Genomic DNA, 19546 nt, shown 5'->3' with positions numbered 1-19546 from the left:
GATGAGCCCGAAGGAGCTACTCATTCTACCTCAAAGTGTCCGTGCCTGCTCCTGATTCAGTGAGGTCTCTGACCAGCTCCAGAGGAACAGTTTATAATGCACATGGGTTTCCATTCCCACTGGTGGGTGAGGCCTTTGCTCCCATGCCAGGAAGAATTACACAAGGTGACCGTTATCTTAGAAAAATGATTGGAGCTTTTCCTGTTACTTTCGCCCTGATGTCCATCTGATGAAGCACCATGAATTGTGTGCTGACTGTTTCGCATTGAAAAGAGGAGAATGCCTTTCAGAGGCGTGGACCTGTGCATGGCCTAAGCTCCATTCCCAGCTAGCATTCAGACTCAGATCCTGATCATAGCAGAGTTTCCTACCCAGGAAACAGGACAGGTTCTGAAATCCATCTCCAACGTAGGCATTCATGTTCAGAGCTAAGTGAATAATGGATTTTTTGGTCCAGGGGCCAAGCCAGAAAATCCTCCCCCAAAATCCAGTTCGAGTTGAAACAAAATCAGTTTCCCCCCAATTTTTCATCATATTGAAAAACTCTAAAAAAAATAATTTTGTTTTGAAACAACACCATTTTAGTCGATTTGAAACGATGATGATGGTGATGCTTATTTTTAGTGTTGCGTTTCGCTGTGGCTGTTTTGAGGGGATTTTTATCTTTTTTGTTTAAACTGGCCAAATGTGAAAACGAAATGCCATTTTGAAATAAAAAAAAGTCTAAACAAAATGTTGTTTTTAGAAAAAAATGTTTTCTGGGTATTTTTGGCGGAAATTATTGGGCAAAGTTGACCCAAATTTGCAAGCAGTTCTGGAGCCACCTCTGGCCCCCCAATGCATTTTTTGGCGATTTTTTTATTTGCCAGAAACGTTTCTCCGAGCTCTCTCCATGCTGCCCTCATAGGCATAGTGTCTGGGCTCCTCGCTATTATCTCAGCACCACTCTGTGAGGGAGGGAATTGTTGTTATACAGATGCAGAACTGAGGCACAGAGAAATGAAGTGACTTGTCTAAGGTCACACGGGAAGCCTGTGGGAGAGCAAAAACTGAACCCAGATCTTAAGGGACCCAGGCAACAAGCTTAAGAACAAGGCCAGCCTTCCCCTCCAAAGAAGCAGCAGAGGATCTGATTCTGATTACACTTACGCCAGTGTAAACCAGGAGCAAATTCCCTGAAGTCGGTTATTTATTATTCATTATCATTTACAGCAGTGCACAGAGGCCCTAGCCAACATCACAGCTTCCCTGTGTGAGGTGCTGCACATACACATAGTAAAAGACAAGAGCTTACAGTCTAAGTAGACAAGACAGACAACGAGTGAGAGAAAAGGAGACTCCATGGAAGCCCAGTTGAGGCACCGAGAAATTGAGTGATTTGCCCAAGGTCACAAAAGAAATCTGGAATAAAGGCAGGAACTGATCTGCATTTCCTAAATCCTAACAGAGCCTCCTCTCCATGCATGTGCAATGTACGTGAAATCAGAATCAAGCCCCAGGTTTGCATTAGATCTTTGATCCAAAAAGAAATTGTAAAATTGTATTATGTTCAGAGAATGTGGATAGCAGACTGGGTAATGCCCTAGCCTTTCATCTCTAGAAGTGAAAGCCTCATGTCAAAATGAATTTGGAGGTGTTTCACATATCACAAAACTACTGCATGGTTGGCAGGACTGTATCAAAAAGGACACAGGACTAGAATAGCAGAAGTTTTGTAGGTTGGGCTAGATCTGTTTGGTGGAAGCTTGCATCTCATTCACCCAGCAATAGCCAATGTTTAGAACTCATTGCCATGAGAAAGAAATTCACCCATAGCTGTACAACCAATTAGTCTTATTAATAACCACATTTATTACGGCAGTGCCTAAGGACCACCCAAGAGCCGGGCCTCATTGTGCAAGGTGCTGTACAGAGTAGTAGATGTTCCCTGCCTTGAAGAGTTTACAATCTACATTGAACTGTTCTTTATGGACCTATGCTTGGCCTACACACAGGTTTTGTACCAGTATGATTATGTTGGTTAAGGGAGTGATTTTTTTTTTTTAACCAATATTAGTACAACCCCTGGTGTGGATGCTGTTATACAGGTCCAAAGGTGCCTCATACCAGTATATTTAATTCTGCTTCGTGTGCTGTACTACTATAAGCACGTTTATAACAGCATAATGACATCCCCACTAGGAGGTTGGACCACTTTAATTATACTGGTGGATTCAAAACAGTACAACTTGTATGTGTAGAAAAGGCCTAAGCCCCTTTTAAACCATTCTTTATATGGTTATTCATAGAAGAGTTTACACAAAACATTTTCACACTACGTGTTGTTTGTGAACTGATTAATTTGGGCATTCTCTGTGTGTTATTTGTGTTGTGTGGTGGCTCACCTGAGTCACATGGTAATGTTTCTGGTACCTGGTTGGATGACTGAACCATTTGAAGCAGGAGAACAATGAATAGTCAACTTCTGGTGTGAAAAAAGATCATTCACGCTAAATTCATCGAAAATTTTAGGATTCATGACCATTTTCACGAACACCCATTCCTTAGCGCAACAACATGACCTCAGGAATGACTGTTAACCAAACCCAGTGCTTTTATACACAGAAATATTAGTGTATTCCTTTTCTTAGCCACAGAAACTGTTCTACCTGATTGACACTGCAAAAGCTGTTTATGACATCAGACTAAATTCTCTACATAAGAGGCATTCCACAGTGCTGTTCTATGCCAAAATGGACCCAATAATTAAGACATTGAGCTTGCATGTTGAAGAGGATGTTATCAGAGCTCATGTTTAGTTTGGTTTCTCCCGAGACCGAGAAGTTCATGAGAGTTCAGTTTTTAATTGAACAGCTTGCCACAGCTTCTACAGTGCTTTGAGTAGGCATAATTTCCTCCTGTTCTTAATAGCAAGTGGAATCTTTGATGAGATTTTCAAAGATGACAACACTGCAAGATAAGGTTTTACCGTACGTTTCTGTTTTTAATTCCCCATCCCCCCTGAAATGTAATGTTTCCTTTTGTTCCTCTCTGTGGGCTTTCTTATTCATTTGTCCTCTTGGTATTTTTGTTTTGTTATTTTAAAGGAACAAGACGGCCAACGTCTCGCTCATCTCTTGGGGCAGCTTCCTCTTCCAAAGTTCCAGTGGGAAACCAAAACAGCTCCTAGATGGCCCTGCTTTAATATTCAAAACTCGGAGACTCGTTACTGGACTGTGATCAAGTAGCAAGATGGCATTGTATTTTTACCCACAAACTAAGAAAAATGCAGCTGAAGAAGAATGTTGCTTCTGAGAACGACTGATAATCCAGACAAGTCATAAGAGAACATGCTTCTAAACTGAAATCCCTCCTACTGCAGATTAAAATTGTGCTGTGATAAATGAATTTTAATGAGCTACAATGAATTTTAATGGGATATATTCTTGTTTGTGTGAAGGGGACATATTCATAGCATCGACTTGATTTTCTAACAGCTTAGAAATTGTTGGTTTACTCATCTGTTACCTGAATTGACACTGAAATCTGTAAATAATGATCTCTTTACCAGTATAATGGACTTCCAGGTGGAAACTTTCTCAGCAATGATCAATAGGTGTCTCCAATTATTCCCTGGTTGGACAACTCAGATGTACAAATTTCTCCACCTCATCTTCTCCAGTAGGGCAAAAAGCTGGAAACTTGGAACCCATTACTATCAATATTTCCCCAGCTTTCTTCGCTGAATCGGTCTTTGACTGGCAGCTGTTGGGAATGTCAGCACATACCTTGGTTACTCTAGCTAAGAAACGGTCATCTCTATCATGGTGCAATTTGTCTTCATGTGTACGTGAGTTGGAGTGGATGGAACAGTAGCCCAGGGATAGCATTTAAGTCCTGTAAAGACACATGTATGTCTCTGCATTTGCCCAGTCACGGATGCCTCCAGTGGTCACCCTAAATTCCTATTACAACCAGGGTCCTGACTCAGTCCCCTGAACTTTAAGCATGTGAGTAGGGCCATTGATGTCCATGGTCAGAGTCTACGCTCCTCTAGTATTGATCATTTGTTTTCCCCATCAAGTATTGTTCTGATACACAAAATTACAGGCTATTTTTGAATTAACATTGCTAATCCGTATAACTGGAGTTTAATGGGTCTTTACACCCCCCCTCATTTTCCCCACATTCTTCCATTGTACTGAATGATCAGACCTAAAGGAATTTCACATCATTAAACACCCACCCACACCCCAATCAAAGAAATACCAATTCATCTGCATTTTTATACAAAAGCAGACTAGAATTAATTAATGGAAAGAAACTCCAGCAGAATGGAAGATGTGATGTTCTCGTACTGAAATGCCTGGCTTATTAAATCTCTACTCCTTGTAAAATAGATGATGGATTTTTAATGTGTGCTCTGGATTCCAATGAGCCAAAGTGAACTTGAAAACTCCCAATTACTGTAGTTTTTGCCATAGATGTCACTGTGAATAAGTGGTGGTATCATTTCAATATGTGAAATAGACTTCTCCATTTCTGTTTCAATCTGCATTCCAAGTTTTCAGAGTTTCTTTCACTATTATGAATCATTCTCACCTTTTTCAGTCTAATATTTTATGCAACAAGTTCACGCAATTCTTCCCTCTGAAAATCATACAATCCAGTTGGCAGTTGCCCGGTATCCTTTTTAACTTAGCTACTGGTGCATGCAAATGGTAAACACCAAGAGGATGATGTTGTTAGCAACTTTGATGCAGTTAACCTGAGTTACAGAAATGGAGAACTTTTCCTTGCAGGTGGCTTCAGTCTACATCACATCACAGGATAGGCCTGGGGTTCTCAAACTTCATTGCACTGCAACTCCCTTCTGACAACAAAAATTACTACAGGACCCCAGAAGGGGGGAACCGAAGCCTGAGCCCACCCCAGCCCCACCACCCAGGGTGGTAGGGGGGCCAAAGCCAGAGCCCCATTGACCTAGGCTGGGGGGACCAAAGCCCAAGGGCTTCAGCTCCAGGCAGCCCTTGTAACCTTAGTCCCACTGCCCAAGGCTGAAGCCCTTGGGCTTGGGCTTTGGCCCTGGGCCCCAGAAAGTCTAAGCCAGCCCTGGCAACCGCATTAAAATGGGGTTGCGACCGACTTTGGGATCCCGACTCACAACCGCTGGGATAGGCCATTGCTGATTGGCTACAAACAGTGTACACATTTTTTGTGTTTTTCAAAAAAATCTTTTTTTTTTTTTTTTTTTTTTTTTTTTGGGATGCCAAAGGCTCTGAGTGTGATGCCTATCACTAAAGGCTAAATTGTACAGCTGATCCAAAAGGCCAATTATTTTTCATGAGAAATGAATTTATTTCCCCCTCTAAATTATCCACAACGTGGTTTTATTATTATTATTATTATTATTATTATGAAAAAAACAGAAAACCAAAACATTTCTACTTAAAAAAAATTTATAAATTTTGTTGGATTTTCAAAAAACAACCCCCCCCCCTTTTTTTTTTTACCATAAACTGAACCTAAAATTGAAGAGTGACAGTTTTGGGGTAGAAATTTTCAGTTTCTGGTTTGTCATCAAAAAACGCCCACCAATTCTACTAAAAGGCCATCATCTTTCAGTGGCCTCAGAATTAATCAGAACTTTATAAAAGCCTTATTACTGATGGGATTAGAGTCTCTCTCTGTCCTGCCACCCTGTTTCTGTTGGTATTTTTATGTAAAAATGTCATGCCTGCCATGCAAAGTGTAATACACTATTGCTAGATAGTCATTGTTTTTCTTTGAGTTTCAATATTGTTTGCTTTGGTGCCAACAATTAAAATAGTCATGTAATTGCTTTGATGCTCACATAGCTGCTTTCATGTAGGACCCTCTGTCTCCCTCCATCTCACAGCCTGGAAGGAAGCTGAAGATCTTTATGCTGTGATGTTCAAAGGAGGCCAAGGCAATTCATCCCAGATCCTCAAAGATATTTAGGTGCCTAACTCCCACTGGAGTGAAGTGCCTAAATACCTTTGAGGATCTGGGCTTTAGGCACCAAATCCCACTGAAATTCAACTGGAATTCAAAGCCAATCACAGGAAATACTTTTTCATATGTCGTGATTAACCTAGGAACTCATTGCCACAGGAAGTTGTGGAGGCCAAGAGCTTAACAAGATTCAGAAAGGACTTGGACATTCATATGGGCATCAAGAGTACCCAGTGTTGTCAGAACTGATTACAACAAAACTTTGAAAGGGATATTAAACCTCATGCTTTAAGGCCCAAACTAATTAGGGAATCAGGATGAGTCCTCCATGGGGGGCAGATTATCCCACATTTCCCACTCCAGAGTTTTTACACCTTCCCCTGAAGCATCTGGTACAGGCAGCTATCAGAGACGGGATACTGGACTAGATGGACCAGGAGTTTACTCCAGTCTGCAGTTCCTGATGCAGCTGATGAGGAGAGTACCTCCATATTGACTCTGAAAGATGCCGATGGCATGAGAGCGTAGGATGGGTATCATCTGTCAAACTCATGTTTGCCCCTCATACAGTACCAGTTAGTGGCGGAGACAGCTACAGAGCTGGACACTACTAGCTATGGAGAAGACACAGCAGAGAAATGGGAAGACGGACTCAAAAGCAGACTGGACAAAACATTTAGAGCCCTAGTGCCTTCAGACTGTGCACATCTCTGGGGGGCAGCATCTGTGGACCCTGGCCAGGATACACTCCTAAATAGGAAGTCCTTGTGCTAGCGCAGAGAGATGGATTAAGGGCCTGACCCAAAGTCCATGGAAGACACTGGAAAGTCACTTCACTGGGCTTTGAATCAGGCCCTGCTTGACCCTGCTGGCTCTTTTCAGCCCCATCACCTACACTCATGAAGCAGGTTTGTAGAACAAACACCCATCCCACAAAAATGGGAACAGGTCAAAACTTTTCCATCAAACCTGGGTTTGTCGAAAACCAGAAACCCCAAAACTTTTCAGCCAAAAGGGTTTTTTGACAAAAGGTACAAATTTTTGTGGGACCCCCCCCCCACCATTTTCTAATCAACTCTGCACCTGAGCTGTAGTTCTACTTTTCAGGCACCGCCCACACCACGAACTTTTGTGTTGTGCTAGGACACGGGCCTGCCCCTTGATAGCAATAGTTGAAACATTGATTGTGGAGAAGCCGCAATTTCATATCCCTTTAGAATGAACTTGACGTTTGGATCCGCTCAGCAAAAACCAACACTGAACAGCAATGGCAATGAGTAGCATCGATTTATCATGATAAACCTGGCTTTATGGACTGATACACAGAAGCTCTTAACTTCTCTTTGGAAAGGCCTTTTTGCGATCGTATTTTCAAGTACAGATGTGCCAAATCAACCCGGGCATGTATGTCTTCTGTTTCGTTATTCTACAGCAATACCAGTTCCATAGACTACAACTCTGTTAGGGTACATCTACACTACAGCGGGGAGTCGATTTAAGATACGCAAATTCAGCTACGTGAATAGCGTAGCTGAATTCGACGTATTACAGCCGACTTACCCCGTTGTGAGGACGGCGGCAAAATCGACTTCTGCCGCTTTTTGTCGGCGGCGCTTACTACCACCTCCGCTGGTGGAGTTAGAGCGCCGATTCGGGGATCGATTGTCGCGTCCCAACGGGACGCGATAAATCGATCCCCGAGAGGTCGATTTCTACCCGCCGATTCAGGCGGGTAGTATAGACCAGGCCTTAGCATGTACCCAGAGACTTAAGGCTTCTCTTTAGTCCTACCAAACAGTCCTTCATGGGATCAGTTAGGGAATCTTTTTCAGTTACATGATTAGAACTCACCCATATTTACACAGTAAGGCCCTCTAGGGTGACCAGATGTCCCGATTTTATAGGGACAGTCCCAATTTTGGGGTCTTTTTCTTATATAGGCTCCTATAACCCTCCACCCCCTGTCCCGATTTTTCAGACTTGCTGTCTGGTCACCCTAAGGCCCCCAGATATCACAACGCACAGCATATAGGCAGGTCGCAACATGCGCAGGGAGCTCTGCTAAAATCACTGTGGCTCAGTACAAGCTCAACAGTCCAGCCACATGCTATCAATTACTTAATGATCTATGGCTCTGATGTTGCATGTGTTTCAAAGCGGGTGGCCCCTTGCTCCTCCCTGGAGCGCCATTGATTTCGCCGTGCAGACAGAAGCCTCTACGCACACAGGCCCAATTGCAGGATCAGGGTAAAGTGGGATTTTACTGTGATATTTGCTGTTTTTCTTAAGTCCCCAGCAGCTGGAGTCACGTGATTCCATGACAGGTTTCAGAGTGGTAGCCGTGGTAGCCTGTATCACCAAAAAGAACGAGGAGTACTTGTGGCACCTTAGAGACTAACAAATTTATTTGAGCATAAGCTTTTGTGGGCTTAAGTGGGTTTTAGCCCACAAAAGCTTATGCGCAAATAAATTTGTTAGTCTCTAAGGTGCCACAAGTACTCCTCGTTCTTTTTGGTGATTCCATGAGAATCCCAGTTTTCATGAAATAGAAAAGTAAGTTTCCAGCCCTCATGGTTGTAGTGGAAAGCTTGAAAATGTGACCTTAGTGCCCACTAAAGGCTCGAACCAGAAAGTAAATAAAAAGAACCTCAAAATGTATTTTTTTAAAAGCAGCTCATGATTGCTAAGTTAATCTCATGATTTTGGGTGGACCTGACACATGATTTCTGAGTGCTTGGGGTTGGAAATACTGTTAATAATAATACCTAGCTCTTCCATAGCACTTTTTATCAGTAGATCTCAAAGCACTTTACAAAGGAGGTCAGTATCATTATCTCCCTTGTATAGAGGGGAAACTGAGGCACAAGGCGGGGCAGCGACTTACTCAAGGTTACCCAACAGACCGGTGGCAGAGCTAGGAATAGGATGCAGAGTCCTGATCTCTCATGGCTCCTGAGTAGTTAGCACAAACAACAAGAACAACAATAAAGGTTATAATGAGGCTGCTGGGCTCATCTTGAGCCTACAGATGCTATTTGGATAGTTAGCTGTGTGAAAGGAAGTGCCCAACTCCTGCTCAAGGCAGTGAGATTACCTTGATGGCTTTGACACTGTAGCCCTTTGAACGTGAAAAACTATTTATCACAAGTTTTTAAAAGGCAATGAAAAAAATCACTAGGAGAAATTTGAATTTCTCAAATTACAGCAAGATCCTCCAGGGAATTTCCCATGTAGGTTTTGAACTGAGATGTCTGTGGATTATAGTGAAAGAAAAAAAACCCAAACAAAACCGCCCTCTGAAGTGAGATTTGAACACGGCTGTCTGAGGAACTTTAGCATCAAAAGCTCCGATGGCAGAACTCTTTTCTCTGGGAAGCCAGCTTACTGCTTGGGGCAGAATTAAGCAACATTAAATGTTGTATCAAGGATAAAAATAAATAAATCCAGGCTGGTATGTTAACCATGGGCATCCCACATCAACTTTGAAGGAGGCTTCACTCTCAGTCCTCCCCCTGTGTACGGGAGTTACCTTTTAACACAGATAGTTACTCCTTTGGATGCTTTTTTTAACTGATCTCTGTAGAAGTGCTAATATAGAGCTACGTTCTGGGAAAGAATAAGCTCATTCAACTCCCAACAACTCAAAGGAGAGTTGAGGGTACGGAGGTTCATGAAGGAGGCCCTCAGAATCAGGCCATAGTTAGCTATAATTAAGCACTGGGCCGGGTTACCAAGGGAGGTTGTGGAACCCCTGTCACTGGCGGTTTTTAAGAACACATTGGACAAACCCCTCTCAGGTATGGTCTAGGTTTACTTGGTCCTGTCTCAGCACAAGAGTCTGGACTTGATGACCTCCTGAGGTCACTTCCAGCCTTATCGTTCTATAATCCTATGAAGGGTAAGGCACTTAGAAAGGACACTGGACAAACAGCGGTTGTTTATGTTCCGGTAGCACAGAGAGGACCCAAGTGAGATCAGGAATCCATTGTGCTGGCCACGGCATAACACAGAATTAGAGATGGCCTCTACCCCAGACAGTTTACAATCGAAGGCTCTGATTCGGGAAAGCATTCTTAATTCAGTGTAACACTTTATCACATGCTTAAGTACTATACTGACCAAGGCTTAATACACAGGATAGACAGGGTACGTCTACACTGCATTGTAAACCCAGATCTGTGGGACACGGATTCAGTGTTTCCAGGCCCGCATTTGAACACCCACACTGCATTGTAAACCTGGGCTTACAATTGCTGGACCCGGGTCTCACAGCTGTGCTAATGCGTCCCTACTGCACTATCAGGCCTTCTGAGTCAGCCCTGCAGCTCGAGCTGTGTCCACACTGCAGAATGACAGGGCTTGGACATGAGCAACACTGGACTCAAGCTCTCACCCCTCCTGCAGGTGGCTCCTGGAACCCAGGTCCTCTGTGCTTGCTGACCCGATTCTGAAAGATTTGGTTGGCCAGGAGGGACAGCTGGGCTCAAACCTGACTCTGAGCTTGGGTTTACAATGCAGTCTAGACATACCGATAAAGAGTGGGAGGGGAAGCAGAGTCACAGAGAGGAGAAGTGACTTGCCCAAAGTCACACAGGAAGGCTGTAGCAGAGCTCCCTGTAGGAGATTGCTCCATCCCCATCTGGAGGGTGAACCTCTTGTCCCCTTTTCTCTTCAGACACAGTTCTGAAGCTCTGACCCCAGCCCAGCTTTCCTTCTAACCCCTCACAGCCTCCTCACCTCTCCTCCCCTCCCAACGGGCCGTCTGCTGCACTCAGCCATGACTTCTCCTTCACTGAAAAAAAAATGTGGACCTCCAACTATGTAAATGGTTTTACCCCACAGTACCTGGTTTTGTCTGGTAGTGCAACAACATCCTGGGATGCGTGCACAGGCAGAAAAGTATGTGGTAAGCTATGGGCTGAGAAAGGTAAATAACGTATCATCTTCCAAAACACTTGTAATAGGTTTAAAAATGGAGCCTTTGGGGAAATGGGAGTATTATCAGGGAACAAGCATAATAAGAAAATATTACAGCTCCACTGCTATATCCTCTGTAACCATAATAGTTAAATCATGACACACCATAACTTGTAGGAGGGGAGTTCCAAGCAGCCTTCTAATACACTGCTTCTTCAGAAGAGATGCTATTACGGTGACACGATAGTTTTCTGTGGGTAATTTACTTGAGTGATTAAACTACTGTGATTTATTTTATGGTAGAATGTATTTTGGGGTTAGCCAAGCTGCAGGATGCTCCAGGGAATAAGTCAGTGCACATGGTAGCGAAGAGAGGAAGAGTGACAGAGATCAAGAGAAACAAAAATCACAGCAAAGAAGGTCAGGCCCACAATGTCCATAATTTAGAGACATCTCAAGCCTGTTTCTTTCTCATAATTTCAGCCAGAATGGAAGAATTGACAAGAAATTCTTTACCATGAAAGATTAGAGATGTAGAATAGACTCCTCCGTTCTATGGCCAGAAGGGGCATTGTGGGCATCTAGTCTGACCTCCTGTATGGCACAGGCCAGAGAACTTCCCTGAAATAATTCTTAGAGCAGATTTAACAGAAAAACATCCAGTCTTGATTTAAAAATGGTCAGGCATGGAGAATTCACCGTGACCCTTGGTAAGTTGTTTCAATGGTTAATTACTCTCCCTGTTAAAAATTAATGCTTTATTTCCTGTCAGAATTTGTCTAGCTTCAACTTCCAGCCCATGGGTCATCCCAGATTCTCCCCTGCATTCAGATTCTAGACATGAAGAGCACGAACCTCCCTCCAGACATTCCCACCGAGGAAAGGATTGATTCTAGCTACAGGGAGAGTGCCCAGGATCAGGTGTTGATGGGGTCCATCCTTTTTATAACCCCTGAGTCCAGGTTCAAAGGGCAAAGACAAAGACAGAGAGAGGGAAAGCAGAGACAGAGATTGTGGGGTGAAAAATTTTTGGACAATGATATTTTTTTTGAAAACCCCACTTCCACCCCCTTCCCTCTCTTTCTGAAAAAAATTCAACCATCTCTATACAAGAGCAGTTCAAGGGGGTGTCCCAACAGAAATGTCCTCACTGGGGATGGCACTATCTTTTTGCCCTTCCCATTGTTACCCAGATCTTTACCTCCTTGAAGCCACACAATCAGCGCTGCATGCAGAGCCCTACCTTTTAGACAGTGTGGACGAACAAGAATGCACTACATCCACCTGTTCACTTCCTGGTACAGATCCAGCTGTTGATTATTACCTGGCTAAGACCCAGTTCTCTCTGACAGCACCTCTCCCCCTGTGTCCTATGATAGTAATAGCGACTGTCAAGGCCATCATGGCAGTTGGTCCACAGGGGTGAGCTGAGAGGAGAAGTGGGAGGTCACTTCCAGGGGCAGGCTATTGAATTCCACAACATCCGTGGCCACTAGGCAGTTCCAGTCCAGACATGGAAAAATCCAGAGCAAGGTCTCTTTTTACACCCTGCATTTTGGGTTTCCAGATTCCTTGATGCTCAGTCTTTTTACATTCTCTGAGGTGATGAGGTTTGCTATCTTGGGGCCAGATTCTGATTCCTTTAGTCAGTGCACAGCACCCTCACAGTGGAATGGGGTACTTCTCAGTGCGTGTAAAGGGAGGAGGATCTGGCCAACAAAACACCTCAACATTGTGCAAATTCCAGAGACTGGATGGGAAGGATAGTCTTGTGGTTAGGAAGCTAGCCTGGGACCCTGAAGACCCCAATTCAGTTCCCTGATCTTGCACAGACTTTTTCTGTGACCTCGGACAAACCACGGTACGTAGATTGACACTGCAATTGAAGATGCAATCGCAGCTCGGATAGACAGACCCACACTAGCTTTAATCGAGTTAGCATGGCCGTGAAGACATAGCAACGTGGGCTGTATAAGCCCACCTGGAACCCTGGGTTCATGTGTTCCTAGCCCGTGCCAGCGTCTGTGCTGCTGCATCTTCATGGCTATTTTAGCTGCATTAGGTAGAGTGAAACTGGTGTGCGTATGCATAGCCATGTCGCAAACACACCTCGAGTTGCAGGACAGACGTACCCCACCTCTCTGTGCTTCAGTTCCCCACCTGCAAAGAGGGATAACAGCACCTCCCCATCACACAGGGATACTGTTAGCTGCTCGGGCCCTATAGCAACGGGGCGCATATAAGTGTCTGCGACACAGAAAGCTCTGCTAATGGTCAGCGGCTAAACACTGCCCTCTGATCACTGAATACAGAGCGTAGACCACATGCTACCTGATCGAAAGAGCAACGGCTGCATGCAAAGATCACCAATGACGATGCCACCCTTGTTTCATTGCAACGTGCCAGTTCTCACTGTGACAACCTCTCCGTGATGCTAAGCAGGCTCCCATTCCAATGCGATTAGATCAGTGAGATCGCTGCTTATTTTTCACATTTGGGGAATTCATCAGTTTGTCTCAGGAGCTCAGAGGCCATCATCAGAACTAAGGAACCACCCCTGCTCCTCCTACACAGTCAATATTTTTATAGGATGAAATCTCTTTGGAAACTAATTGGAAAGAGTGATATGCTTTGGAAGCGATTTCTGAACAGCTGGACAGGGTAGCAGAAGGTCAATGTTTCTTCCTTCTCTTCCCCCTCACTTCTCCTATGCCCTCCTTTTTTTATTCTGTTATTTCCCCCTCATTTCTCTTTTCCTCTCTCTCATCTCCATCTGGTCTGACTTTGGCATGTTTCATTTAACAATCTCCTTTCCGAATCATGAGCCTGGCTTGGTAGGCCATGGACATGCTCCTCTCTGGCTAGTTAGTTAGAAAACCAGACAAGAAGATCCACACCTGACCTGAGGTGGTAAAGGTGCGTACAGCACTGAAGGCAAATCTAATGCCTGCCTTTGATCCGAACTCACTGAAGTGGCTTTCAGATACAGCAGGCATGTGAGTCTGCCTGCTTACTTGTTTAGCTTAAATGCTGTTGATGACAAGCAGCTTCTAGCCTAGGATAGCTGTAAAGATCAATCCAGGCCCAAGTACTCTGATCAGACAAACCGAGTTCAGCTCCTGTGTGTTCTGGGCTGACTGCATTCCAGGGAAATAAAACAATTATGGTCCGTTTTTAGGAACGGAAACAGAGTCACGAGTGGCAAGGTGACAGGGGCTAAGTCGTGCTAGTAGTGGGGTGGAGAACAGGTCCCTCTTGTTGAAAGTAGGTTTGCTCGGGAGTAGAAAGGCGTTTCATGTTGAACCCTTACTGGTCTGCAGTGTTTGGCTCCCATGGTACTATGGTTACCAGTGAATCCAAAACTACTGAAGATGGTTTAAGAACAGATTTTGTGTGGATGCCACTGGCCACTTGCCCTTGTGCCCCTGTATAAGGAATAAGGTATGGATGCTGGAAGAACTGAGGATAACAGACCTGATCTTGCTTTCTCCTTTTCCCCCGCACCCATATATTCTTTAAACTCTTCTTGTGGCAGGATCACCATAGGCAGATAATAAGAATACCTGGCTCTTATCTGCTTTTTATCTATAGATCTCAAAACACCATACAAAAGTAGGTCAGGAGCATTATCCACATTTGATAGAAGGGGAAACTGAGGCACAGAAGGGGGAGTGACTTGCCTAAGGTCACCCAGCAGCAGAGCCAGGAATAGAACGTAGGTCTCCTGAGTCCTATTCCAGTGCACTAACCTCTAGGCAACACTGCCTTCATGGAGGCAGATAGCACTATGCCCCTTTAAAGAGGTAGCTTCTTTGTGGGCATGGGAAGGCTGACCAACTCCCTCCCTCTCACAATGGTGTTTACAGTGAGAGGTTCAATGGCTTTATTTCACTCTCTGAGGATAACACCAGCAACAGCAAGAGGGCAGAAGATTTTGCAAGTGAATCACTGGCTAGGGAAGATGTGGAGGGTTTTGGTTTCGTGGAACATTGATCCTCCTTCAGTGGGGAAAGAGAGCTATACTGCTTGGATGGCCTCCACCTCAGTAGAAGGGGGACCATCTCCTGGGGGACAGGTTGTCTAGAGTAGTGCAGAAGGTGTTACACTAATAGCAAAAGGGGAGGGTAAAAAGAGGGCAGAGATGAGCACTCAGCTCAAAAACAAAATTGAGATGTTGAGAACAATCAAGAAACCAAGAATTTCTCCTCTTTGTGTCCTTTGAATTGCCTAGACACCAATTTCAGGAGCCTGTGTAACAAAGAGGAGGAATTAGAATAGCTCATTCATGAGCATAAATTCAGTCTTGGTATTACTGAAACCTGGTGGGATGTGTCACACGCCTGGAATGTTAAAATCAGTGTCAAAAATGTCATTGCCTGTTTCCAAGTCACTGGTAATTTGGACAAAAATGATCTTGAATGGTTATGGATCAATGTCCAAACAGATAAAGCACGAGATGGGGTATTAGTGGTGTTAGCTACAGACCATCTCCTTACACAACTATTTTTGATATATAGGAAAAAAACCTACGTGATCATGGGGGACTTCAATTTGAGGGACATCTGCTGGAGGTCTCACACTGGCAATGCAAAAACATCCTTGGAATTTCTAAACATTATAGAGGACAATTTCCTAACTCAAAACGTGTTCTTTATTCAATCTTGTCCTAACAGACAAAGAGGAACTGATCATGACTTGATTACATCTATAATGTGCAAGCAGAATAAACTCCAGACCAGCAGTATATATAATGGACAAACACCTGTCAGGGATGGTCTAGATAATACTTAGTCCTGCCTTGAGCGCAGAGGACTGGACTAGATGACCTCTCGAGGTCCCTTCCAGTTCTATTATTATGTAGACTTGGTGCTTTAATAGGACCAGTTTCACAGAGCTGAAAACAATATGAGCCAAATCAGTTGGGAGAAACAATTTAATCAGAAAAGTGTGAATGATAATTGGGAATCATTTAAGAACACCTCACTAGATGCCCAAATAGCCACAATCTCACAAGAGAGGAAGAAGGCTGCCCTGGTTAAAAAAACATAACAAAAAACAACCTGGTTTAGAGGGTAAGAGAAGGCAGCTATAAAAAATAAAAGATTATATATATTATATACATATACACACAAAGGGAAGAAATGGGGAAGTTGATAGTAATTGCAGAAAACTGATAACAGAAGCTGAGGGGACACAAGGAGCAATCTATGGCCACCACAGTTACAGACAATATAAAGGAGGGTTTTAAAAATATATTAGGAACAAAAAGAAGCCTGACAATGGTACTGTTCATTACTAAGTGGAAACGGTAAAATTCTCAATAATGTAGAAAAGGCCAAAGTGTTCAAGAAATATTTCTGTTCTGTATCTGGGGGAGAACAGATGATATAGTCTCATCATATGGTGATAACACTCTTTCCGTTCCACTTGTATCTCTGGAGGATGTTAAGCAGAAGCTACTGAAGTCAGAACTTTTAAATCAGCAGGTCCAAATAACTTGCATCTAAGAGTTTTAAAAGAATTGGCTGATGAACTCACTGGACAGTTAATGTTGAATTTTTAATAAGTCTTGGCGCACTGGGAAAGTTCCATAAGACTAGAAGAAAGCTAATGTTGTTCCAGTATGTAGTGAGGCAGAGCGGCCTCCCTCCGCACTGGAGATGGAGGGACCACTACACTCCCCTTGGTGGGCAGAGCCGAACCTGCCCTGTCCCCCTCGATGGAAAGATCAGGATGGGACAGGAAGTATAAAGGGAGGGAGCTCAGTTGAGAGGGAGCCAGCAGATGAGATGGATGCCTCAGCCCTGCTGCGGCGCCCAGGAGATGAATCTACACTCTGCCATGCCCTGCCCCCGGAGGAGATGGACCCAGATGAGGAGTTACTGGGACTACTGTTGGCTGTCTACCCAAAGGAGCCCAAAGACTGGTGGATACCAGAGGTACCAAGCCCTGGGGAGGTAGGAAGTAGCCCAGGTACAGCCGATGACTGGCCGGCTACAGGCCTGACCACTTCTAGTTTGGTGTGTTGCGGCTGGATCCCCGCCGACCCAGTGGCGGGCCTCTCTGCCACTGCTAGGGCCCTGGGCTGGGATGCGGTGGAGTAGGGCAGGCCCGCGTCCCCCTGCCCCACCAAACCCTGGGGTGGCAGACTCCCCACCTTAGGCTAGGAGGCTTGTGCCCCCTGAGGACTCCTGTCAGCACCCTAGACTGCCTGCTGGGTGCTCAACCCCTTTTGGAGCCCCCTGAGTCTGTGTGGATGCTCACCCCTACCTGAACCCCGAGACTGTATGGGTTTGCTGGCTGCCTGAACCCCAAGCTTAGGCTAAAGGCTGCTCCCGAGAAACTATAGCCCTGTCAGCTTGATATCGATCCCAGGCAAGATAACAGAGTGGCTGATCTAGAACTTGATTAATAAAGAACTAAAGGAGGGTCATGTAATTAACGCAAATCAACAGGGGTTTATGGAAAATAGATCCTGTCAAACTAACTTGATTTTTGTATGAGATTACAAGTTTGGTTGATGAAGGTAACAGTGTTGATGTAATATGCTTAGACTTCTGTATGGCGTTTGACTTAGTACTAGATTTAGTTTTTTAATCTAAATGTTAATATAAAATGGACATGGCACACATTACGTGGATTAAAAACTAGCTAACTGATAGGTCTCAAAATGTAACTGTAAACAGGGGAATCACGAGCGAGTGGGTATATTTCCAGTGGGGTCCCTTAGGGATTGATGCTTGGCCCTAAACTATTTAACTTTTTTTCAGTGATCTGGAAGAAATCATAAAATCATCACTGATAAGGTTTGCAGATGACAAAAATTGGGGGAATGGTAAATACTGAACAGGACGGGTCACCCATACAGACTAATCTGGGTGCAAGCAAACATTATGGCATTTTAATACAGCTAAATGTAAGTGTATACATCTAGGAATGTAGGCCATACTTATAGGATGGGGGACTCTATCCTGGGAAGCAGGGACTCTGAAAAAGATTTGGGAGGTCATGGTGGATAATCAGTTGAACACGAGCTCCCAGTGCACCACTGTGGCCAAAAGGGCTAATGCAATCCTGGGATGCATAAACAGGAGAACCCCAAATAGGAGCAGAGATGTTATTTTACCTCTGTATTTGGCACTGGTACAACTGCTGCTGGAATCCTGTGTCCAGTTCTGGTGCCCACAATTCAAGAAGGATGTTGATACATTGGAGAGGGTTCAGAGAAGAGCCACAAAAATGATTAAAGGATTAGAAAACATACAATGAGGGTCATTAACCATTGGAACAAATTACCAAGGGTCGTGGTGGATTCTCCATCACTGACAATTTTAAAATCAAGATTGGATGTTTTTCTAACAGATTTGCTCTAGGAATCATTTTAGAGAAGTTTTCTGGCCTGTGCTATATAGGAGGTCAGACAGATGGTCACAGTGGCCCCTTCTGGCTTTGGAATCTATGAAGAGACATCCAGCTGGGTGGGATCTGGCCAGGGCCGCCCAGAGGATTCAGGGGGCCTGGGGCAAAGCAATTTTGGGGGCCCCTTCCATAAAAAAAAGTTGCAATACTATATTCTTGTGGGAGCCCCTGCAGGGCCCGGGGCTTAGGGCAAATTGCTTTACTTGCCTCCCCCTCTGGGCAGCTCTGGATCTGGCAGCCTTGGTACTCTCTCAGAAGGCCCAGGCACAGCCCACCATCGAGGCTACCAAAGCTACAGACAACAGGATCTTCAAAAGATCAGACTTGGGACACAGGTGAGGGAGCTAACTGGGAAATGGTGAAACTGGTCTTGGGAGGGGATTAGTGGTCAAGCTGAATTCCTTTGTCTAGCTCCTTCACACCACTCTGTGAGGCAAGGGGCTGGCAGTGACAGAATGTGCTTATGGAACCTTTCTTCCAAGATCAGAAATGCTGTTTGCACAGTTTGAAGGACGCTGTATGAAAAAGTTCAAGTTGTTTTTCACTAGGACTGGGCAGGAAGCAGTTTTCCTGTCACATGAGAGTTTGAAAAAAAATTCTCCCATCCGAATTGAGACAAAAGTTGAAATCTTGAAAATTTTTGCAATCAGGAAGGCCAAAGCACAATTGGAGTTGCAGCTAGCAAGGGACATGAAGGGTAACAAGAAGGGTTTCTACAGCGATGTTAGCAACAAGGAAAAGTCAGGGAAAGTGTGGAACCCTTACTGAATGGGGGAGGCAACCTAGTGACAGATGATGTGGAAAAAGCAGAAGTACTCAATGCTTTTTTTTTTGCCTTGGTCTTCAGACAGACAAGGTCAGCTCCCAGATTGCTGCACTGGGCAGCACAGCATGGGGTGGAGGTGAGCAGCCCTCAGTGGTGAAAGAACAGGTTAAGGACTATTTAGAAAAGCTGGACATGCACAGGTCCATGGGGCCGGATGCAATGCATCTAAGGGTGCTGAGGGAGTTGGCTCATGTGATTGAAGAGCTATTGGCCATTATCTTTGAAAACTCGTGGTGATCAGGGGAGGTCCAGGACCACTGGAAAAAGGCAAATATCATGCCCATCTTTAAAAAAAGGGACGAAGGAGAATCCGGGGAACTACAGACCGGTCAGCCTCACCTCAGTCCCCGGAAAAATCATGGATCAGGTCTTCAAGGAATCCATTTTGAAGCACTTGGAGGAGAGGAAGGTGATCAGGAACAGTCAACA

General features: G+C 44.4%; 1 protein-coding gene across 1 annotated transcript in view; it reads left to right on the top strand.

Annotated features, from left to right (window-relative positions):
• LOC117879679 (cysteine-rich protein 1-like) overlaps positions 1-5206 on the top strand; it is a 52467-nt gene extending 47261 nt beyond the window's left edge. The window contains exon 4 of the mRNA XM_034774961.1: positions 3087-5206. Coding sequence (XP_034630852.1) covers positions 3087-3169 — 83 coding nt within the window. The 3' untranslated portion in view covers positions 3170-5206. The remainder of the gene's footprint in view (positions 1-3086) is intronic.
• The last annotated feature ends 14340 nt before the right edge of the window (positions 5207-19546 follow it).

The sequence above is a fragment of the Trachemys scripta genome, chromosome 6 (genome assembly GCF_013100865.1).
Source record: "Trachemys scripta elegans isolate TJP31775 chromosome 6, CAS_Tse_1.0, whole genome shotgun sequence".
NCBI lineage: Eukaryota > Metazoa > Chordata > Testudines > Emydidae > Trachemys > Trachemys scripta.
The sequence above is the reverse complement of the archived record's forward strand: the minus strand, read 5'-3'. Positions and strand labels throughout refer to the sequence as shown.